General features: G+C 45.0%; 1 protein-coding gene across 1 annotated transcript in view; it reads right to left on the bottom strand.

Moving 5' to 3' along the window:
- Positions 1-1,268: 1,268 nt before the first annotated feature.
- LOC307137190 (pterin-4-alpha-carbinolamine dehydratase 2) overlaps positions 1,269-24,519 on the bottom strand; it is a 26,738-nt gene continuing 3,487 nt past the window's right edge. The window contains exons 3-4 of the mRNA XM_079834690.1: positions 4,067-4,147; positions 1,269-2,600 (exon numbers count right to left, since the gene is read on the bottom strand). Of these exons, the coding sequence (XP_079690816.1) occupies positions 2,505-2,600; positions 4,067-4,147 (177 nt within the window). The 3' untranslated portion in view covers positions 1,269-2,504. The remainder of the gene's footprint in view (positions 2,601-4,066; positions 4,148-24,519) is intronic.

Here is a 24,519-nt window from a genome sequence, read left to right as displayed (position 1 = left end):
TGATCAAATCCAGGTTAGCAGTCTGTAATGGGATCACATGTCAGTGTAAGCTACTAGTAAAGCACAACGGGTCAGTCTGGGTCACTTTAAATGCATATAAGTCTACATAAGCAAATATTCCCTTCAACTTCCAATTTCCTTTAAACACCCTACAGAGGACATGATGATGGACAAAATATGAGATAGGAGAACGATTATATACTTTAATGCTTCTGCATTCTCTCACAAAAGTTTCTTGGGGGAACGCAAAATATTTGTGAGACACTGCAAAAGCATTAAAACAAATTTTCCACACATCATGTCCGATTACGTAGCCGCTCATGTGACCAGCAAAAAAAACACACAAATATACATTTAATAAGGCATGCAATCAACTTTCGACTGGTTCATCATCTCTTATGATTGTGCCAATGTAGTTTATATACAGTGATTAAAAATCACTTCAAATTAAATAGAATTTTTTTGCTTGATATTGACAGCTGTTTGGGGGATTGTTTCTTTCTTTAATTTACTGTACTGAAAGACTTAAAGGGTCAGTTCACCTAAAAAATGTAAATTCTGTCATTAATTCCTCCTGTCAGACCTTCGTTCATCTTCAGACACACATGAAGATCTTTCTGATGATCCCAGAGCTCTCTGACCCCTCATAGACAGCAGTGTGATGGACACTTTCAAGGGCCAGAAAGGAAGTAAAGACATGTTTAAAATAGCCCATGTGACTCCAGTGGTTCAGCCTTAACATGATGAAGAGATGAGAATACTTTAGTGCGCAGAAACAAACACAACTAAGGACTTTCTCACCATTAACCGGCGTTCTGATGTGTGCTAAACGGTCATTGCTGTCTATGGAGCTCTGGGATCGAATCAGAAATATCTTCATTTGTGTCTGAAGATGAACGAAGGTCTGACGGGTTTGACATTTAATAGGCTACTTCTAATTTTAAGGGTTAAACTAATCAAGGAAATATATATATAATCAAGTATAATAACTTGTATAATCCTATTAAATAACTTGTATAATCCTGATTTTTTTGGATCAAAGGGATCCCAATCTTACTAAAAACACAAACTGATGATTTGATCCAGATTGGCTTTTGTGATCTAATCTGATATCAGAATTCTTTGTTTCCTTTGGATACTTTTTCTAAATTTGATCCAATCCGATAGCCAAAATCTGATTGCTTTTGGACATCTGGACAGAGTGAAGGTAGAGTTGTGGATCGACTGGAGATACGATCTAGAAATCAAAAGAATGGAGGACGCTCATTGGCAGTGCATTAAGTTTATTTTCTCGTAAGCCAGTCTCACGCTTCACTCTAACACTGGAGAAAAAATCTCCAAGCTTGTTCACGGAGGGTGTTTGAGGGCTGGAGTGAGAGTAGTTTGTGCATCGGAGTCTTTGGTTCGCTTCAACCACTGAACTGATGGTCTGTCTCTAACACAAAGGCAGTAATGGAGGGAATCAGAGCCAAACACTCTTGGAGAAACTGCTTCAGGAACGCCAGCAGTCTGCAATCTCCCATTCTCTTCAATAGCACAGCCCATTAACCCAGTAATATTCATCTAAGTGGAAGCACAGAACGTAAGAGTTGCTTTGACCATGTTATCTTGATTCCCAGTTTGGATTGCTCTGGTTAAGCCCAAACACCACAACATTTGACTTCTGTAGCGAGGAAAAGAAATGCCAGACTAGACTTCCCAAAGAATGTTTTCCATCGCAGAACATGCTAACCCCCGAGCTTCTTTTACCGCCAGATCCAAGGTGTTGGTGTAAAGGGGAATCACACTGATGGAGAGTTTCCACGACAAGACATCGATCGTCTTCAGTTAAAGCTGGGGATCCGACACGAGACACGGCGGCTGTTGGGAATGTGAAGAGCTTGAGTTTTTAACAAGACTGGCGTTTGACTGGATGGAGACGAACATCGAGGAATAAAGACTTGAATGTGTTCCTCAACGCAGTTATGGATTCTGAAGATATGTGCAAATAAAATACCTTTTGTGCATTTGTGCTGTATTTTGTGTCACTTTTTGAGCCAAAGCTTATTAATTAAATTCCTTAATGCATCACACAAAAACATTAAATTAAATTTTAAATTGTAGTCTTGTTTATGTAATCTCACGGAACAGATTAAATGTTTAAAATACAAATCAACTCCATTATTCATTCATGAACTTTATTCATTATTCTCGATACATTTGCTAAAGTGTCTAATGAGAAATAATCTTGAAAAATGAATTGATCAATGTGGTCAGAATCGGGTCACATGACCACAGGATTGATGATCAAGTGATTATTCGGTCACCTGACCTCAGTATAAATCACAGCAAATCACACATATATCAAATATTACAACACAGTTATTACTGTGTTTAAGGGCTTTGAGTATGATGAATTGTATTCGTGTTTGTATGTATAATATATTACTGTGTGAATTAACAAGCTCAATTATTCTCCTTTCTGTGAAAACATCTGGAATATATTGGAAATCAATGTGGAGCTGCTACAGCGTCAGAGCGACTTTATCAATGAATTTGGCCAGTCGGATATCCTTCTTCGACAGTCCTCCACAGTCATGAGTAGATAAAGTGATCTGGACCTGAGAGACAGAGAAACTCCGTCAGTCCAGAGCTATGATCCACAGCGTTTTGAAGGAGAACTCCTAAACCTGTGAACACAGCCCTGCTGTGAGCTACGAGCTTATCAACTGATCATATTTGCTTCTGTTGAAGATTTCTGCCCACATTTTATTTATAAAATTGTTTAAAAGTGGAATTCGTGGTGAAAAACAACATTACCCATGATGCAGTACAGAAACTTCCACCAATTACAGAAACATGCAATTTCCTTAGCTCCGCCCACTCCCATTAAACACCGCAAATGACTTGATAAAGCTGATCTCCTGCCACTCTCTGAATACTTCAATATTTGTATAAACATACTAGTGCTGGGAATCGATAAAAAAAAATAACTAATTAATCGCATTTTTCGGTAATTAATCGCAAGTTTTTAATATTTCGATATTGTAATAATTTCAGTTACTCTCCAAATTAATGTAGAAACAATTTAAAGACAGTATATTTAAATATGTGTTGTATTGTCCTGTTTTTATGAATGATGGCCAGTATCACTGATGTCTCTATGAAACATTAATGACGTTACATTACAGTATAACTGAAAGATACCAATCTCAACATTTATTAGGCTTTAAAAAAATTATGGGGTGGGGTTGTTTTTCAGGGGTTAGTTCCAGTGAAAGGAACTCTTAATGCGTCACCAAGACATTTTGGACAATTTCATGCTCCCAACTTTATGGGATCAGTTTGTGGACGGCCCCTTCCTGTCCCAGCATGCACCAGTGCTCAAAGCGTCTCCATAAAGACATGGATGAGGAGTTTGGTGGAGGAACTGGAGTCCTGAACCCGATAGAACAGCTTTGGGATGAATTAGAGCGGAGACTGAGAGCCAGGCCTTCTCGTCCAACATCAGTCGAGTCGTGATTTCCTAAAGCCTAATAAATGTTGAAATCTTCCAGTGATACTGTAATGCTTCAGTAAACATAAAAACATGACATTACAACAAATATTTAAACTATACTGTCTTTAAGTTGTTTCTACATTCATTTGGAGATTAACTGTGAAATGATTACATTACAAAATATATTAAAAACTTGTTTTTAATCGCGATCAATCACAGGAAAAATTTATGATTCATCTAGTTAACTTTATGAATCGATTGACAGCACTAATGTTTTGTAACTCTATTGTTTTGAACTTGATTCCGCTGTTTGCTGCTCCTCATGGAGTTGTTTAAACATCTCTACGGGAGAAAATCCTTTCCTGAAGGACCTGGTTTTCACACAGCACTACTGCTCACTTCACGAAGAGCGCTTCCACTACAGATGGCCTGACATGACATGAGCTAGTGCACTACACAGTGTGAGTGTTTGCCCTGCAAAGGCAGCACTTTCAAAGGCCTGATGTGTGTGGCCTCTCTTCAAACACACAGTCCTCGTGCCAAACACTCGGGAAGCATTATAAACGGCTGCTGGACGGGCAGTATTACCTTGTTATAAACATTGAACCACTCGGGATGATGGTCCATCTTCTCCGCCTGCAGAGCCACGCGACACATGAAGCCGAAGGCCTGGGGAAGAGGAGCAGACGCTTTATATAGCAGCGTTTCACACACTAAATAACGCCTGATGGACGGCAGCACAGAGGAATAGAACGTCTCCGAGTGATCTCAGTGAAACGCCATACAGGAAGTCTAGCTTGTTAAGCTGGCCTGTGATTGGAGGATGACAGAGCTACGGCTAAACCCCCTGTGAAAAAAACACACTGGCTATTTCAGAGCAATTTCCCAATGCAATCTCAATTAAGCCTTTAAATACTTCCTCTGCTAATTAAGTCAACTGAACCGCCATTGTACGCCGTCATCTGAGGCCGTGAAACAGGACTCGCCTAAAACAGAAAAGAGGAGGAAATTACGAGTGTCGTATATTGTACGTAATTTGGGGAGCTCGTGATGTAACACAACTATCCGTTTCGATCCTGTTATCCATTTATAGTGATTGACAAAATCCTGCGACTCCATCAGCAATTTCAGCACAGTCTGCTTTAGCTCAGGAACACTGGCCATCAGGGCCGCACGATTGGGGAAAATATCTAATGCCATTATTCTGGTTAAAATTGCGATTGCGATTTAAAATGCGATTATTATTAATTTTTACAAATGAAAAGTGTGTATATAACATTTTGTATTTATACATTAATGTGACTAATAATAATAATTATGATTATTATTATTGCTAAATCAAAATAAGAAATATTACTATTACAATAACATTCATTATTAAACAAATTAAATAGAGCATTTAAGAATAAATATAACAATATTTATATTTTACAGAAAACTAAAAATGATGGGTTACCTGTTAGTATGCAGACAGCCTATGACTAAAAATCATTAGAAAGGTCTAAGGATTTATTGTTAAAAACAATTATTATTATACAAATCTGTGCTTTTTTTATCTGTGATATCAATTTCTTAAAAGTCTATGTCTTTAATATGAAATATGAGCCTCTTCTGCATCCACTGTGGGATTAAAACTCCTGCACAATGAAGAAAAACATATAGATTGTCATATAAATTTATTTAGAGAGAAGTTTTATTTTTCTTATTTTCTACCCGAAAGTGTCATTCACACTGGAGGCCAGAGGGCGCCCTCGAGCACAAACGCCACATTTGCGCCGGAGAAGTCATCGTTTGTTTTCAGGAAATCCCTAATGTGAAGCTATAGCGCTGTAGCTGAATAAAACACAGATAGAAACGCTTTGACTGATTAAACATGAAGATAATAAACACACGACTGCGATAAGATATGGTGTATTGATGTTCATAATAATAAAGTATTCAGTGCTGATGGACATTCTGTGATGAGAAGACACATCAGCTCGACTGACGATATGAAGTGAGTTATAACGTTGTATTTGTTTGGACAGGTTTATGAACGCTTCGCATTACTAGTTTGTGAAGATGTCGACTCAAACTCTCAGAGCTTTCAGACGGAGCAGCGTTTCCTCCTGATCACTGACACACTGGGCATTTGTTTATTTAATTAAAATCGCAGCCTTTGCGCTTTCATAATCGCACATAAGCCAAATCACGATTGCGGTTGATTTCGGTTAATCGTGCAGCCCTACTGGCCATTATCCAATCGCATGATCAAGTCAATGCATGACAACAAATGTGATGATCACACACACACACACACAAACACAGCGCCTTCTAAACCCCTGTGCTGTTGAGCATTACACACTCCAGCGGCCGGAGCGCTGAGGTGAGAGGTCAAGGGCCGCTCGCTCTTTTGTTAGTGTGTATTGTGTGCTTGGCTCTGTCAGGAGCAGTAATTAGACTTGACATGTTACAGGCCTGGGCTCAGATAATCAGAGCCTCCGCGCGCGCCTCCACACACACACGCCACTTTAGGGCATTTTGTGCTATTACGCTGTGATTGTCATGAAACTCTGGATGAGACCGTCTGGGGTGGCATTGCTGTAGTTTCAAACACATGTGCCTGTGATTTACAGATGTGTTCTGCAGCACGGGCTCTAAACGCAGACAGATCCGCACGCTTCAGACCTTCAGAGTAAATGAGCGTGATTACGGCCCTCCTGATGGAGACCAATGGGCTCTGTGGACGACAGCCGCGGAATTACGCGGACAGCCCATAATACACGCATCGTGTTTCCAGTGCAGGTGATCTTAATCGCTTATTATCGTATATCAGTTGCTTTAGGTGTACGGTTTTCTCCTCTTAAAACGCTGATGCATTTTGTGTCCAGCGATTTCTGGCTTTAGTTGTGCATCACTGCAACAGCTCTGATAGTTTCCACAAACTGATTACATGAAATAAACACACATTGGGTTATTTTTCTACCCAGATCCTGGGTTGAGCCTTTTGGGTCATTTTTTTGGGTGTTATTTTTCAGTGTTTGAGTAGTTTTTGTCAAGTCAAGTCAACTTTATTTATATAGCTCTTTTATCAATGTAGATTGTTTCAAAGCAGCTTCACAGTGTTAAACAGGAAAATAATGCAGCATCATTTTATTCAGCCGCTCTGGAGAAAACGCTGATGTCATCAGCTCATTTAAATTATCATACAGTGACAGTGTGGGCTTTAGATCCGTAATTTAGTTTATATGGTTAATTTAGTTCAATAATTAGATTTATTTGGATGTTTAGTTGAACATGTAGTGTCTCCAACTGAGCAAGCCAAGCCAGAGGAAACCCAAACCCCATCAGGAGCAGAATGGAGGAAAATAAACCTTGGAGAAACCAGGCTCAGTCGGGGGGGCAGTTCTCCTCTGGCCAATTAACAAACAGCGTATGATTATTATTCTGGCAACTTCACAGGTCAGAGGTCATAATAGATCGCGATAATCGAAAGATTGGAGTCATCACGCGGAGACGGGTTTATTGAGGATGATGTGCCGATTAAATAATTATTAAATAGGAATAATCGAAATATCGGAGTCATCACGCCTGAGACGGGTTTATTGAGATGCCGGGTCGATGAGGCAGTTTCAGGGGGAGTCTAATCACGGTCTCTCAGACACTTCAGGGTCCTGTGCTGGTCATGTGTTGGTCATGTGTTGGTCTTGTGTTGGTCATGTGCTGGTCATGTGCTGGTCATGTGTTGGTCATGTGTTGGTCTTGTGTTGGTCATGTGCTGGTCATGTGCTGGTCATGTGTTGGTCATGTGTTGGTCTTGTGTTGGTCATGTGTTGGTCATGTGTTGGTCATGTGTTGGTCATGTGTTGGTCTTGTGTTGGTCATGTGTTGGTCATGTGTTGGTCATGTGTTGGTCATGTGTTGGTCATGTGCTGGTCATGTGCTGGTCATGTGCTGGTCATGTGTTGGTCATGTGTTGGTCATGTGTTGGTCATGTGTTGGTCATGTGTTGGTCATGTGTTGGTCATGTGTTGGTCATGTGCTGGTCATGTGTTGGTCATGTGCTGGTCATGTGCTGGTCATGTGTTGGTCATGTGTTGGTCATGTGCTGGTCATGTGTTGGTCATGTGCTGGTCATGTGCTGGTCATGTGCTGGTCATGTGTTGGTCATGTGTTGGTCATGTGTTGGTCATGTGTTGGTCTTGTGTTGGTCATGTGTTGGTCATGTGTTGGTCATGTGTTGGTCATGTGTTGGTCATGTGCTGGTCATGTGCTGGTCATGTGCTGGTCATGTGTTGGTCATGTGCTGGTCATGTGTTGGTCATGTGTTGGTCATGTGTTGGTCATGTGTTGGTCATGTGCTGGTCATGTGCTGGTCATGTGCTGGTCATGTGTTGGTCATGTGTTGGTCATGTGTTGGTCATGTGTTGGTCTTGTGTTGGTCATGTGTTGGTCATGTGTTGGTCATGTGTTGGTCATGTGTTGGTCATGTGCTGGTCATGTGCTGGTCATGTGCTGGTCATGTGTTGGTCATGTGCTGGTCATGTGTTGGTCATGTGTTGGTCATGTGTTGGTCATGTGTTGGTCATGTGCTGGTCATGTGCTGGTCATGTGCTGGTCATGTGTTGGTCATGTGCTGGTCATGTGTTGGTCATGTGTTGGTCATGTGCTGGTCATGTGTTGGTCATGTGCTGGTCATGTGCTGGTCATGTGCTGGTCATGTGTTGGTCATGTGTTGGTCATGTGTTGGTCTTGTGTTGGTCATGTGTTGGTCATGTGTTGGTCATGTGTTGGTCATGTGCTGGTCATGTGCTGGTCATGTGCTGGTCATGTGTTGGTCATGTGCTGGTCATGTGTTGGTCATGTGTTGGTCATGTGTTGGTCATGTGCTGGTCATGTGTTGGTCATGTGTTGGTCATGTGTTGGTCATGTGTTGGTCATGTGTTGGTCATGTGTTGGTCATGTGCTGGTCATGTGTTGGTCATGTGTTGGTCATGTGTTGGTCATGTGTTGGTCATGTGTTGGTCATGTGTTGGTCTTGTGCTGGTCATGTGCTGGTCATGTGCTGGTCATGTGCTGGTCATGTGCTGGTCATGTGTTGGTCATGTGTTGGTCATGTGTTGGTCATGTGTTGGTCATGTGTTGGTCATGTGTTGGTCATGTGTTGGTCATGTGCTGGTCATGTGTTGGTCATGTGTTGGTCATGTGTTGGTCATGTGTTGGTCTTGTGTTGGTCATGTGTTGGTCATGTGTTGGTCATGTGTTGGTCATGTGTTGGTCATGTGTTGGTCATGTGCTGGTCATGTGTTGGTCATGTGTTGGTCTTCTCTGAGCGCAGGTCCACCATCTGAACTGGATACGGCCTGGATCCGGCTGACTGCAGTAAACCTCGGGATAAAACAGAGAGACTATCATTAGCGTAGATGCCGTTCTTCTGATGATGTAACGAGTACATCAGCTGTTATGGGAAGTGTTCCGGTTCCGGCTGACCTAGTTAATGCAGCCTAACAATCATTTCATTGAAAAAGTGTTTTATGTGTATGCCACAGTAAAGAGATGTGTTTTTAGTCTAGATTTAAACTGACAGAGTGTGTCTGCTTCCCGAACAATGTTAGGAAGAGTTTCAGAGTTTAGGAGCTAAATAGGAAAAGGATCGACCGCCTGCAGTTGATTTGGATATTCTCGGTATGATCAACTGGCCAGAGTTTTGAGAGCGCAGTAGACGTGATGGAGTATAATGTGTTAAGAGCTCGCTCAAATATTGGGGAGCTAAACCATTTAGTGCTTTGTAAGTAATAAACAAAATTTTAAAATGTATGTGATGTTTAATAGGCAGCCAGTGCAGTGTTGACAGAACTGGGCTAATATGGTCATACTTCCTGGTTCTAGTAAGAACTCGAGCTGCTGCGTTTTGGACCAGCTGGAGTTTATTTATTAAGCGAGCAGGGCAACCACCCAGTAGAGCATTACAATAATCTACAGCTCATCAACATTACAATAATCTAGCCTTGAGGTCATGAACGACTCAACTCACTGTTCAGCATTTGGCATTGAGAGCATGTGCCGTAATTTAGATATATTTTTAAGATGGTAGAAAGCAGTTTTACAGTATCAAAGAGCACACCCAGGTTCCTCACTGACCAGAGGACTTGACAGAGCAGCCATCAAGTGTTAGACAGTATTCTAGGTCACTACTTGTGGAGCTTTTTTGTCCAATAATTAAAAATTCATTTTTTTCTGAATTGAGTTGCAGGAAATTACTGGTCATCCAATGTTTTATATCAGCTCTGCATTTTATATCGGTCTAAATCCGGACTGGAAATCCTCACAGATGCCATTTCTTTCTAAAAAGGAGCATAATTGTGAAGACACTGCCTTTTCTAGTGTTTCTGACAGGAAGGGTAGATTTGAGATTGGTCTATAATTGACTAATTCTGTAGGATCAAGTTGCGTTTTTTTAATAAGTTGTTTAATAATAGCTAACTTAAAAGTTTTCGGTACATATCCTAATGACAAAGATGAATTAATGATATTAAGAAGAGGATCTATGACCTCTGGTAACATCTCTTTTAGCACGTAACAACCCAGTGTTTGAGTAGTTTTTGTGTTACTCAGATCCTGGGTCAGGCGTAACAACCCAGTGTTTGAGTATTTTTTGTGTTACTCAGATCCTGGGTCAGACGTAACAACCCAGTGTTTGAGTAGTTTTTGTGTTACTCAGATCCTGGGTCAGGCGTAACAACCCAGTGTTTGAGTAGTTTTTGTGTTACTCAGATCCTGGGTCAGACGTGACAACCGAGTGTTTGAGTAGTTGCGTTACACAGATCCTGGGTCAGGCGTAACAACCCAGTGTTTGAGTAGTTTTTGTGTTACACAGATCCTGGGTCAGATGTAACAACCCAGTGTTTGGGTAGTTTTTGTGTTACTCAGATCCTGGGTCAGACGTAACAACCCAGTGTTTGGGTAGTTTTTGTGTTACTCAGATCCTGGGTCAGGCGTAACAACCCAGTGTTTGAGTAGTTTTTGTGTTACTCAGATCCTGGGTCAGACGTAACAACCCAGTGTTTGAGTAGTTTTTGTGTTACTCAGATCCTGGGTCAGGCGTAACAACCCAGTGTTTGAGTAGTTTTTGTGTTACTCAGATCCTGGGTCAGGCATAACAACCCAGTGTTTGAGTATTTTTTGTGTTACTCAGATCCTGGGTCAGGCGTAACAACCCAGTGTTTGAGTATTTTTTGTGTTACTCAGATCCTGGGTCAGGCGTAACAACCCAGTGTTTGAGTATTTTTTGTGTTACTCAGATCCTGGGTCAGGCGTAACAACCCAGTGTTTGAGTATTTTTTGTGTTACTCAGATCCTGGGTCAGGCGTAACAACCCAGTGTTTGAGTATTTTTTGTGTTACTCAGATCCTGGGTCAGGCGTAACAACCCAGTGTTTGAGTAGTTTTTGTGTTACTCAGATCCTGGGTCAGGCGTAACAACCCAGTGTTTGAGTATTTTTTGTGTTACTCAGATCCTGGGTCAGGCGTAACAACCCAGTGTTTGAGTAGTTTTTGTGTTACTCAGATCCTGGGTCAGGCGTAACAACCCAGTGTTTGAGTAGTTTTTGTGTTACTCAGATCCTGGGTCAGGCGTAACAACCCAGTGTTTGAGTAGTTTTTGTGTTACTCAGCTCCTGGGTCAGACGTGACAACCGAGTGTTTGAGTAGTTGCGTTACACCGATCCTGTGTCAGGCGTAACAACCCAGTGTTTGAGTTGTTTTTGTGTTACTCAACTTCTGGGTTAGACGTAACAACCAAGTGTTTGAGTAGTTTTTGTGTTACACAGATCCTGGGTCAGATGTAACAACCCAGTGTTTGGGTAGTTTTTGTGTTACTCAGATCCTGGGTCAGACGTAACAACCCAGTGTTTGGGTAGTTTTTGTGTTACTCAGATCCTGGGTCAGACGTAACAACCCAGTGTTTGGGTAGTTTTTGTGTTACTCAACTCCTGGGTTAGACGTAACAACCCAGTGTTTGAGTATTTTTTGTGTTACACAGATCCTGGGTCAGATGTAACAACCCAGTGTTTGGGTAGTTTTTGTGTTACTCAGCTCCTGGGTCAGACGTAAAACCCAGTGTTTGAATAGTTTTTGTGTTACACAGATCCTGGGTCAGGCGTAACAACCCAGTGTTTGAGTAGTTTTTGTGTTACTCAGCTCCTGGGTCAGACGTAACAACCCAGTGTTTGGGTAGTTTTTGTGTTACACAGATCCTGGGTCAGACGTAACAACCCAGTGTTTGGGTAGTTTTTGTGTTACACAGATCCTGGGTCAGGCGTAACAACCCAGTGTTTGAGTAGTTTTTGTGTTACACAGATCCTGGGTCAGACGTAACAACCCAGTGTTTGAGTAGTTTTTGTGTTACTCAGCTCCTGGGTCAGACGTAACAACCCAGTGTTTGGGTAGTTTTTGTGTTACACAGATCCTGGTTCAGATGTAACAACCCAGTGTTTGGGTAGTTTTTGTGTTACACAGATCCTGGGTCAGGCGTAACAACCCAGTGTTTGAGTAGTTTTTGTGTTACTCAGATCCTGGGTCAGACGTAACAACCCAGTGTTTGAGTAGTTTTTGTGTTACACAGATCCTGGGTCAGACGTAACAACCCAGTGTTTGAGTAGTTTTTGTGTTACACAGATCCTGGGTCAGACGTAACAACCCAGTGTTTGAGTAGTTTTTGTGTTACTCAGCTCCTGGGTCAGACGTAACAACCCAGTGTTTGGGTAGTTTTTGTGTTACACAGAGCCTGGGTCAGATGTAACAACCCAGTGTGTGAGTAGTTTTTGTGTTACACAGATCCTGGGTCAGGCGTAACAACCCAGTGTTTGGGTAGTTTTTGTGTTACACAGATCCTGGGTCAGGCGTAACAACCCAGTGTTTGAGTAGTTTTTGTGTTACACAGATCCTGGGTCAGACGTAACAACCCAGTGTTTGAGTAGTTTTTGTGTAACTCAGCTCCTGGGTCAGACGTAACAACCCAGTGTTTGGGTAGTTTTTGTGTTACACAGATCCTGGGTCAGATGTAACAACCTAGTGTTTGGGTAGTTTTTGTGTTACTCAGATCCTGGGTCAGACGTAACAACCCAGTGTGTGAGTAGTTTTTGTGTTACACAGATCCTGGGTCAGACGTAACAACCCAGTGTTTGAGTAGTTTTTGTGTTACTCAGCTCCTGGGTCAGACGTAACAACCCAGTGTTTGAGTAGTTTTTCTGTTACTCAGATCCTGGGACAGACGTAACAACCCAGTGTTTGAGTAGTTTGTGTTACTCAGATCCTGGGTCAGACGTAAAAACCCAGTGTGTGAGTAGTTTTTGTGTTACTCAGATCCTGGGTCAGGCGTAACAACCCAGTGTTTGAGTAGTTTTTGTGTTACTCAGATCCTGGGTCAGGCGTAACAACCCAGTGTGTGAGTAGTTTTTGTGTTACACAGATCCTGGGTCAGGCGTAACAACCCAGTGTTTGAGTAGTTTTTGTGTTACTCAGCTCCTGGGTCAGACGTAACAACCCAGTGTTTGGGTAGTTTTTGTGTTACACAGATCCTGGGTCAGATGTAACAACCCAGTGTTTGGGTAGTTTTTCTGTTACTCAGATCCTGGGTCAGACGTAACAACCCAGTGTTTGAGTAGTTTGTGTTACTCAGATCCTGGGTCAGACGTAAAAACCCAGTGTGTGAGTAGTTTTTGTGTTACTCAGATCCTGGGTCAGGCGTAACAACCCAGTGTTTGAGTAGTTTGTGTTACTCAGATCCTGGGTCAGACGTAAAAACCCAGTGTGTGAGTAGTTTTTGTGTTACACAGATCCTGGGTCAGGCGTAACAACCCAGTGTTTGAGTTTGTATCCAGCCTCTCATGGAGACTTCAGATGCCCCAACACCTGTGATGAGACGACTCAACGCCAGCGTTGTTATGGCCTAAATTAATACATGATTGATTAACTTATTCTAACATTTTTCTTTAACATTCTCTTTCTAACATTTTTCAATGTACATTTATGAAATGCACTTTCTGTAAAGCTGCTTTGAAACAATGTGTATTGTGAAAAGCGCTATACAAATACATTTGAATTGAATTGAATAGTTTTTGTGTTACTCAGATCCTGGGTCAGACGTAACAACCCAGTGTTTGAGGAGTTTATGTGTTACACAGATCCTGGGTCAGACGTAACAACCCAGTGTTTGAGTAGTTTTTGTGTTACTCAGATCCTGGGTCAGACATAACAACCCAGTGTTTGAGTAGTTTTTGTGTTACTCAGATCCTGGGTCAGACGTAACAACCCAGTGTTTGAGTAGTTTTTGTGTTACTCAGATCCTGGGTCAGACGTAACAACCCAGTGTTTGAGTAGTTTTTGTGTAACTCAGCTCCTGGGTCAGACGTAACAACCCAGTGTTTGGGTAGTTTTTGTGTTACACAGATCCTGGGTCAGACGTAACAACCCAGTGTTTGAGTAGTTTTTGTGTTACTCAGATCCTGGGTCAGACGTGACAACCCAGTGTTTGAGTAGTTTTTGTGTTACCCTGATCCTGGGTCAGACGTAACAACCCAGTGTTTGAGTAGTTTTTGTGTTACTCAGATCCTGGGTCAGACGTGACAACCCAGTGTTTGAGTAGTTTTTGTGTTACTCAGATCCTGGGTCAGACGTAACAACCCAGTGTTTGAGTAGTTTTTGTGTTACTCAGATCCTGGGTCAGGCGTAACAACCCAGTGTTTGAGTAGTTTTTGTGTTACTCAGATCCTGGGTCAGGCGTAACAACCCAGTGTTTGAGTAGTTTTTGTGTTACTCAGATCCTGGGTCAGGCGTAACAACCCAGTGTTTGGGTAGTTTTTGTGTTACTCAGATCCTGGGTCAGACGTAACAACCCAGTGTTTGAGTAGTTTTTGTGTTACTCAGATCCTGGGTCAGACGTAACAACCCAGTGTTTAAGTAGTTTTTGTGTTACTCAGATCCTGGGTAAGGCGTAACAACCCAGTGTTTGAGTAGTTTTGTGTTACACAGATCCTGGGTCAGACGTAACAACCCAGTGTTTGAGTAGTTTTTGTGTTACTCAGATCCTGGGTCAGACGTAACAACCCAGTGTTTGAGTAGTTTTTGTGTTACTCAGATCCTGGGTCAGGCGTAACAACCCAGTGTTTGAGTAGTTTTTGTGTTACTCAGATCCTGGGTCAAGCGTAACAACCCAGTGTTTGAGTAGTTTTTGTGTTACTCAGATCCTGGGTCAAGCGTAACAACCCAGTGTTTGAGTAGTCTGTGTGTTACTCAGATCCTGGGTCAGACGTAACAACCCAGTGTTTGAGTAGTTTCTGTGTTACTCAGATCCTGGGTCAGACGTAACAACCCAGTGTTTGAGTAGTTTTTGTGTTACTCAGATCCTGGGTCAGGCGTAACAACCCAGTGTTTGAGTAGTTTTTGTGTTACTCAGATCCTGGGTCAGGCGTAACAACCCAGTGTTTGAGTAGTTTTTGTGTTACTCAGATCCTGGGTCAGGCGTAACAACCCAGTGTTTGAGTAGTTTTTGTGTTACTCAGATCCTGGGTCAGACGTGACAACCCAGTGTTTGAGTAGTTTTTGTGTTACTCAGATCCTGGGTCAGACGTAACAACCCAGTGTTTGAGTAGTTTTTGTGTTACTCAGATCCTGGGTCAGACGTAACAACCCAGTGTTTAAGTAGTTTTTGTGTTACTCAGATCCTGGGTCAGGCGTAACAACCCAGTGTTTGGGTAGTTTTTGTGTTACTCAGATCCTGGGTCAGGCGTTACAACCCAGTGTTTGGGTAGTTTTTGTGATACTCAGATCCTGGGTCAGGCGTAACAACCCAGTGTTTGAGTAGTTTTTGTGTTACTCAGATCCTGGGTCAGGCGTAACAACCCAGTGTTTGAGTAGTTTTTGTGTTACTCAGATCCTGGGTCAGGCGTAACTACCCAGTGTTTGGGTAGTTTTTGTGTTACTCAGATCCTGGGTCAGGCGTAACAACCCAGTGTTTGAGTAGTTTTTGTGTTACTCAGATCCTGGGTCAGGCGTAACTACCCAGTGTTTGGGTAGTTTTTGTGTTACTCAGATCCTGGGTCAGGCGTAACAACCCAGTGTTTGAGTAGTTTTTGTGTTACTCAGATCCTGGGTCAGGCGTAACAACCCAGTGTTTGAGTAGTTTTTGTGTAAATATTAGGGATTCAACAATACAGTTAGTCCACGGTTCAATACATACCTCGGTTTTTAACCACAGTTTTCGGTTCGGTTCTGATGGCTTGACACATCAGTTTTTTGTTATTCTATTCTTAGGCGACAGGAGCAGCAAGAGGTTAAGGAGAAAAAAGACTTTTTTATTGCAAAACTCTTTCTTTATTTTACTTAAAAGAATTGAAAAACCTTACTTAAACTTAAAACTTTACTTAAAAAAAAACCCTTATACACATTCCTAGTTTATTGTATAATATAAAATAAATATATATAAAGATTTACAGTGTCAGCTCAGAGCTGTACAGCAGCATTTAAGTATGAAATTGAATGAATAAATGTAAAAATAAAACACTACACTTCACTATAAAATATACATTATTCTTATTAAAGCTGCTGTATTAGTTCTTCAGTCAAGAGCAGTGAGTGATTTTCTCTTTGTCTTTTGTTGTTGTATTAACATTAAAGGAATAGTTCATAATAATATTAGAGTGAGTAAATAATGACATCATTTTAGAGGTGAACTGTCCCTTTAAGGCCAGTGTGTTCACTATAGGCTGCGCCGCTGTCAATTAAAGACCTGCACTCATCTAATACACACACACACGATTTTACTTTCACTTTAGACATAACTGACTGTGTTTATGTTAACCTTGTGTGTATTTGACAGTATTAGCGCAGTAAGACGACTACTTAGTCCAGTAATCACGTGTTTGACAGGCGTTTAGTGCGCGCGCTCTGAAAAGCGCATGTTAAAACCGCGAATGAGCCGGCAAGGCTTTAAAACACATGCAAATAATGAACTTTGGTGATTGTGAATAACTCTAGTGTTCTGTGAGCATAACTCTAACACTAACCTGTGATGTGCATGTGTGTCGTGTTGTTCAGTTTTGGGATGGAGGCAAATTATAGAATTTGTAGAAAAATAATTAATTAAATGCAAAACCGAAAAAAAAAACGCAATTCACAAGCGCGTATTGAACCGTGAATGCCGTACCGAACGGTTCAATATTATATTGAGAATTGTGGCATCCCTAGTAAATATCATCATCCACAGACTTGTATAATTCCAGCTGATGGACCAGATCTTTCACTGGACATTTGTTCTCGATCGGATCTCTTTAAATATGTAACACACACAGAAATCAGAAATCTGCATCATCTGCGCTACACAAAGTCCAGGGAAAAGGACGCAAGATATACTATACGTGCAGAAGACAGAACGAGCAAGATGTGCAAATGGAAAAATGTGAGGTCACTATTACAAACAAAGCGAACAAAAGACGGCGAGAGAGAGAAACAGAGAGGCTGATGGGATAGTTAGTGGTTTTCTGAGGCACATGAAACATCTTAACCAATCTGATTGTTTGTGAAAGAAATCATTTTGATCAAAACGTCAATTGCTGCCAAGAACAGCTCTGCTCTCTCTCAGGGTAATGTAGACTGACGTGTGTATGTGTGTGTGTGTGTGTGTGTGTGTGTGTGTGAGTGAGTGAGTAGAGGGGGAAGGGAGAGAAAAACACGCTTACAGAGAGAGAGGAGGGGAAGAGGCCGTCCAACACACACACACACACACACACACACACGCCTGTTCACACGCCACTCTTTAAGATTTTAATTGATCAAAAGATATTATAATTCTATTTTAGAGTCCCGAAGACAAAAATATGAATGGTTTTTATCACTGATAATAATCATAAATGTGTGTTGAGCATCAGATCCTCATATGAGAATGATTAGAGAAGGGTCATGTGACACTGAAGACTGGAGTAATGATGATAAATCACAGGAATAAATGACACTTTACTGTATATTCACACAGAGAACAGCTGATCTACACTGGAGGAATATTTCACTGTTTACTGGAGTTATGATCAGATTCATGAGCTTCTATGTATTGAAAACTGTCAAAAGAAGTTGCTCCTCAGAATGAATGCTCCTCCACGAGTGGTTGTTTTACACCTGTAACTAATAAAGCGAGGAGGAGATCAGCTGTGTTTCCCTGAGAGACTGAAGAGACTCCTAGCGCTGGAGGAGATCTGAGGACAGAAGGAGATCAGGAGGAGGAGATCTGAGGAGGAGGAGATCAGGAGGAGGAGATCTGAGGAGGAGGAGATCAGGAGGAGGAGATCTGAGGAGGGCAGTAGATCAGGAGGAGGAGATCTGAGGAGGAGGAGATCAGGAGGAGGAGATCTGAGGAGGAGGAGATCAGGAGGAGGAGATCTGAGGAGGAGGAGATCAGGAGGAGGAGATCTGAGGAGGGCAGTAGATCAGGAGGAGGAGATCTGAGGAGAGCAGTAGATCAGGAGGAGGAGATCTGAGGAGGAGGAGATCAGGAGGAGGAGATCTGAGGAGGGCAGTAGATCAGGAGGAGGAGATCTGAGGAGAGCAGTAGATCAGGAGGAGGAGATCTGAGGACAGAAGGAGATCAGGAGGAGGAGATCTGAGGAGGAGGAGATCAGGAGGAGGAGATCTGAGGAGAGCAGTAGATCAGGAGGAGGAGATCTGAGGAGGAGGAGATCAGGAGGAGGAGATCTGAGGACAGAAGTAGATCAGGAGGAGGAGATCTGAGGACAGAAGGAGATCAGGAGGAGGAGATCTGAGGAGGGCAGTAGATCAGGAGGAGGAGATCTGAGGACAGAAGTAGATCAGGAGGAGGAGATCTGAGGACAGAAGGAGATCAGGAGGAGGAGATCTGAGGACAGAAGGAGATCAGGAGGAGGAGATCTGAGGAGGAGGAGATCAGGAGGAGGAGATCTGAGGAGGAGGAGATCAGGAGGAGGAGATCTGAGGAGGGCAGTAGATCAGGAGGAGGAGATCTGAGGACAGAAGTAGATCAGGAGGAGGAGATGTGAGGACAGAAGTAGATCAGGAGGAGGAGATCTGAGGACAGAAGTAGATCAGGAGGAGGAGATCTGAGGACAGAAGTAGATCAGGAGGAGGAGATCTGAGGAGAGCAGTAGATCAGGAGGAGGAGATCTGAGGACAGAAGTAGATCAGGAGGAGGAGATGTGAGGACAGAAGTAGATCAGGAGGAGGAGATGTGAGGACAGAAGTAGATCAGGAGGAGGAGATCTGAGGACAGAAGTAGATCAGGAGGAGGAGATCTGAGGACAGAAGTAGATCAGGAGGAGGAGATCTGAGGAGGGCAGTAGATCAGGAGGAGGAGATCTGAGGAGGGCAGTAGATCAGGAGGAGGAGATCTGAGGAGGGCAGTAGATCAGGAGGAGGAGATCTGAGGAGGGCAGTAGATCAGGAGGAGGAGATCTGAGGAGAGCAGTAGATCAGGAGGAGGAGATCTGAGGAGAGCAGTAGATCAGGAGGAGGAGATCTGAGGAGGAGGAGATCAGGAGGAGGAGATCTGAAGACAGAAGTAGATCAGGAGGAGGAGATCTGAGGACAGAAGGAGATCAGGAGGAGGAGATCTGAGGACAGAAGGAGATCAGGAGGAGGAGATCTGAGGACAGAAGGAGATCAGGAGGAGGAGATCTGAGGAGGAGGAGATCAGGAGGAGGAGATCTGAGGAGGAGGAGATCAGGAGGAGGAGATCTGAGGAGGGCAGTAGATCAGGAGGAGGAGATCTGAGGACAGAAGTAGATCAGGAGGAGGAGATGTGAGGACAGAAGTAGATCAGGAGGAGGAGATCTGAGGACAGAAGTAGATCAGGAGGAGGAGATCTGAGGACAGAAGTAGATCAGGAGGAGGAGATCTGAGGAGAGCAGTAGATCAGGAGGAGGAGATCTGAGGACAGAAGTAGATCAGGAGGAGGAGATCTGAGGACAGAAGTAGATCAGGAGGAGGAGATGTGAGGACAGAAGTAGATCAGGAGGAGGAGATGTGAGGACAGAAGTAGATCAGGAGGAGGAGATCTGAGGACAGAAGTAGATCAGGAGGAGGAGATCTGAGGACAGAAGTAGATCAGGAGGAGGAGATCTGAGGAGGGCAGTAGATCAGGAGGAGGAGATCTGAGGAGGGCAGTAGATCAGGAGGAGGAGATCTGAGGAGGGCAGTAGATCAGGAGGAGGAGATCTGAGGAGGGCAGTAGATCAGGAGGAGGAGATCTGAGGAGGGCAGTAGATCAGGAGGAGGAGATCTGAGGAGAGCAGTAGATCAGGAGGAGGAGATCTGAGGAGAGCAGTAGATCAGGAGGAGGAGATCTGAGGAGGAGGAGATCAGGAGGAGGAGATCTGAGGAGGGCAGTAGATCAGGAGGAGGAGATCTGAGGAGAGCAGTAGATCAGGAGGAGGAGATCTGAGGAGAGCAGTAGATCAGGAGGAGGAGATCTGAGGACAGAAGTAGATCAGGAGGAGGAGATCTGAGGAGGAGGAGATCAGGAGGAGGAGATCTGAGGACAGAAGTAGATCAGGAGGAGGAGATCTGAGGACAGAAGTAGATCAGGAGGAGGAGATCTGAGGAGGAGGAGATCAGGAGGAGGAGATCTGAGGAGGGCAGTAGATCAGGAGGAGGAGATCTGAGGAGAGCAGTAGATCAGGAGGAGGAGATCTGAGGAGAGCAGTAGATCAGGAGGAGGAGATCTGAGGACAGAAGTAGATCAGGAGGAGGAGATCTGAGGACAGAAGTAGATCAGGAGGAGGAGATCTGAGGAGGAGGAGATCAGGAGGAGGAGATCTGAGGACAGAAGTAGATCAGGAGGAGGAGATCTGAGGAGGAGGAGATCAGGAGGAGGAGATCTGAGGAGGGCAGCAGATCAGGAGGAGGAGATCTGAGGAGAGCAGTAGATCAGGAGGAGGAGATCTGAGGAGAGCAGTAGATCAGGAGGAGGAGATCTGAGGACAGAAGTAGATCAGGAGGAGGAGATCTGAGGAGGAGGAGATCAGGAGGAGGAGATCTGAGGAGAGCAGTAGATCAGGAGGAGATCTGAGGACAGAAGTAGATCAGGAGGAGGAGATCTGAGGACAGAAGTAGATCAGGAGGAGGAGATCTGAGGAGGGCAGTAGATCAGGAGGAGGAGATCTGAGGAGAGCAGTAGATCAGGAGGAGGAGATCTGAGGACAGAAGTAGATCAGGAGGAGGAGATCTGAGGAGGGCAGTAGATCAGGAGGAGGAGATCTGAGGAGAGCAGTAGATCAGGAGGAGGAGATCTGAGGAGAGCAGTAGATCAGGAGGAGGAGATCTGAGGAGGGCAGTAGATCAGGAGGAGGAGATCTGAGGAGAGCAGTAGATCAGGAGGAGGAGATCTGAGGACAGAAGTAGATCAGGAGGAGGAGATCTGAGGAGGAGGAGATCAGGAGGAGGAGATCTGAGGAGGGCAGTAGATCAGGAGGAGGAGATCTGAGGACAGAAGTAGATCAGGAGGAGGAGATCTGAGGAGGAGGAGATCTGAGGAGGGCAGTAGATCAGGAGGAGGAGATCTGAGGAGAGCAGTAGATCAGGAGGAGGAGATCTGAGGAGGGCAGTAGATCAGGAGGAGGAGATCTGAGGAGAGCAGTAGATCAGGAGGAGGAGATCTGAGGAGGGCAGTAGATCAGGAGGATGAGATCTGAGGAGGAGGAGATCAGGAGGAGGAGATCTGAGGACAGAAGGAGATCAGGAGGAGGAGGAGATCTGAGGACAGAAGGAGATCAGGAGGAGGAGATCTGAGGAGGGCAGTAGATCAGGAGGAGGAGATCTGAGGACAGAAGGAGATCAGGAGGAGGAGGAGATCTGAGGAGGGCAGTAGATCAGGAGGAGGAGATCTGAGGACAGAAGGAGATCAAGAGGAGGAGGAGATCTGAGGAGGGCAGTAGATCAGGAGGAGGAGATCTGAGGACAGAAGGAGATCAGGAGGAGGAGGAGATCTGAGGACAGAAGGAGATCAGGAGGAGGAGATCTGAGGAGAGCAGTAGATCAGGAGGAGGAGATCTGAGGACAGAAGTAGATCAGGAGGAGGAGATCTGAGGAGGGCAGTAGATCAGGAGGAGGAGATCTGAGGAGAGCAGTAGATCAGGAGGAGGAGATCTGAGGACAGAAGTAGATCAGGAGGAGGAGATGTGAGGAGGAGGAGATCAGGAGGAGGAGATCTGAGGAGGGCAGTAGATCAGGAGGAGGAGATCTGAGGACAGAAGTAGATCAGGAGGAGGAGATCTGAGGAGGAGGAGATCAGGAGGAGGAGATCTGAGGAGAGCAGTAGATCAGGAGGAGGAGATCTGAGGACAGAAGGAGATCAGGAGGAGGAGGAGATCTGAGGAGAGCAGTAGATCAGGAGGAGATCTGAGGAGGGCAGGAGATCAGGAGGAGGAGATCTGAGGAGGAGGAGATCAGGAGGAGGAGATCTGAGGACAGAAGGAGATCAGGAGAAGGAGGAGATCTGAGGAGGGCAGTAGATCAGCAGGAGGAGATCTGAGGACAGAAGGAGATCAGGAGGAGGAGGAGATCTGAGGAGGGCAGTAGATCAGGAGGAGGAGATCTGAGGACAGAAGGAGATCAGGAGGAGGAGGAGATCTGAGGAGGGCAGTAGATCAGGAGGAGGAGATCTGAGGACAGAAGGAGATCAGGAGGAGGAGGAGATCTGAGGACAGAAGGAGATCAGGAGGAGGAGATCTGAGGAGAGCAGTAGATCAGGAGGAGGAGATCTGAGGACAGAAGGAGATCAGGAGGAGGAGGAGATCTGAGGACAGAAGGAGATCAGGAGGAGGAGATCTGAGGAGGGCAGTAGATCAGGAGGAGGAGATCTGAGGACAGAAGGAGATCAGGAGGAGGAGGAGATCTGAGGAGGGCAGTAGATCAGGAGGAGGAGATCTGAGGACAGAAGGAGATCAGGAGGAGGAGGAGATCTGAGGACAGAAGGAGATCAGGAGGAGGAGATCTGAGGACAGAAGGAGATCAGGAGGAGGAGATGTGAGGAGAGCAGTAGATCAGGAGGAGGAGATCTGAGGAGGGCAGTAGATCAGGAGGAGGAGATCTGAGGAGGGCAGTAGATCAGGAGGAGGAGATTTGAGGACAGAAGGAGATCAGGAGGAGGAGATGTGAGGAGAGCAGTAGATCAGGAGGAGGAGATCTGAGGACAGAAGGAGATCAGGAGGAGGAGATGTGAGGAGGGCAGGAGATCAGGAGGAGGAGATCTGAGGACAGAAGGAGATCAGGAGGAGGAGATGTGAGGAGGGCAGTAGATCAGGAGGAGGAGATCTGAGGAGAGCAGTAGATCAGGAGGAGGAGATCTGAGGAGGGCAGTAGATCAGGAGGAGGAGATGTGAGGAGAGCAGTAGATCAGGAGGAGGAGATGTGAGGAGAGCAGTAGATCAGGAGGAGGAGATCTGAGGAGAGCAGTAGATCAGGAGGAGGAGATCTGAGGAGAGCAGTAGATCAGGAGGAGGAGATCTGAGGAGGGCAGTAGATCAGGAGGAGGAGATCTGAGGAGAGCAGTAGATCAGGAGGAGGAGATCTGAGGAGGGCAGTAGATCAGGAGGAGGAGATCTGAGGAGAGCAGTAGATCAGGAGGAGGAGATCTGAGGAGGGCAGTAGATCAGGAGGAGGAGATGTGAGGAGAGCAGTAGATCAGGAGGAGGAGATCTGAGGAGGAGATCAGGAGGAGGAGATCTGAGGAGAGCAGTAGATCAGGAGGAGGAGATGTGAGGAGAGCAGTAGATCAGGAGGAGGAGATCTGAGGACAGAAGGAGATCAGGAGGAGGAGATCTGAGGAGAGCAGTAGATCAGGAGGAGGAGATCTGAGGACAGAAGTAGATCAGGAGGAGGAGATCTGAGGAGGGCAGTAGATCAGGAGGAGGAGATCTGAGGAGGGCAGTAGATCAGGAGGAGGAGATCTGAGGAGAGCAGTAGATCAGGAGGAGGAGATCTGAGGACAGAAGTAGATCAGGAGGAGGAGATGTGAGGAGGAGGAGATCAGGAGGAGGAGATCTGAGGAGGGCAGTAGATCAGGAGGAGGAGATCTGAGGACAGAAGTAGATCAGGAGGAGGAGATCTGAGGAGGAGGAGATCAGGAGGAGGAGATCTGAGGACAGAAGGAGATCAGGAGAAGGAGGAGATCTGAGGAGGGCAGTAGATCAGGAGGAGGAGATCTGAGGACAGAAGGAGATCAGGAGGAGGAGATCTGAGGAGGGCAGTAGATCAGGAGGAGGAGATCTGAGGACAGAAGGAGATCAGGAGGAGGAGGAGATCTGAGGAGGGCAGTAGATCAGGAGGAGGAGATCTGAGGACAGAAGGAGATCAGGAGGAGGAGGAGATCTGAGGACAGAAGGAGATCAGGAGGAGGAGATCTGAGGACAGAAGGAGATCAGGAGGAGGAGATCTGAGGACAGAAGGAGATCAGGAGGAGGAGATGTGAGGAGAGCAGTAGATCAGGAGGAGGAGATCTGAGGAGGGCAGTAGATCAGGAGGAGGAGATCTGAGGAGGGCAGTAGATCAGGAGGAGGAGATTTGAGGACAGAAGGAGATCAGGAGGAGGAGATGTGAGGAGAGCAGTAGATCAGGAGGAGGAGATCTGAGGACAGAAGGAGATCAGGAGGAGGAGATGTGAGGAGGGCAGTAGATCAGGAGGAGGAGATCTGAGGACAGAAGGAGATCAGGAGGAGGAGATGTGAGGAGGGCAGTAGATCAGGAGGAGGAGATCTGAGGAGAGCAGTAGATCAGGAGGAGGAGATCTGAGGAGGGCAGTAGATCAGGAGGAGGAGATGTGAGGAGAGCAGTAGATCAGGAGGAGGAGATGTGAGGAGAGCAGTAGATCAGGAGGAGGAGATCTGAGGAGAGCAGTAGATCAGGAGGAGGAGATCTGAGGAGAGCAGTAGATCAGGAGGAGGAGATGTGAGGAGAGCAGTAGATCAGGAGGAGGAGATGTGAGGAGAGCAGTAGATCAGGAGGAGGAGATCTGAGGAGAGCAGTAGATCAGGAGGAGGAGATCTG

Source organism: Gobio gobio, assembly GCF_949357685.1.
Source record: "Gobio gobio genome assembly, chromosome: 14".
NCBI classification, from domain to species: domain Eukaryota; kingdom Metazoa; phylum Chordata; class Actinopteri; order Cypriniformes; family Gobionidae; genus Gobio; species Gobio gobio.
This window is presented reverse-complemented; position numbering and strand designations above follow the sequence as displayed.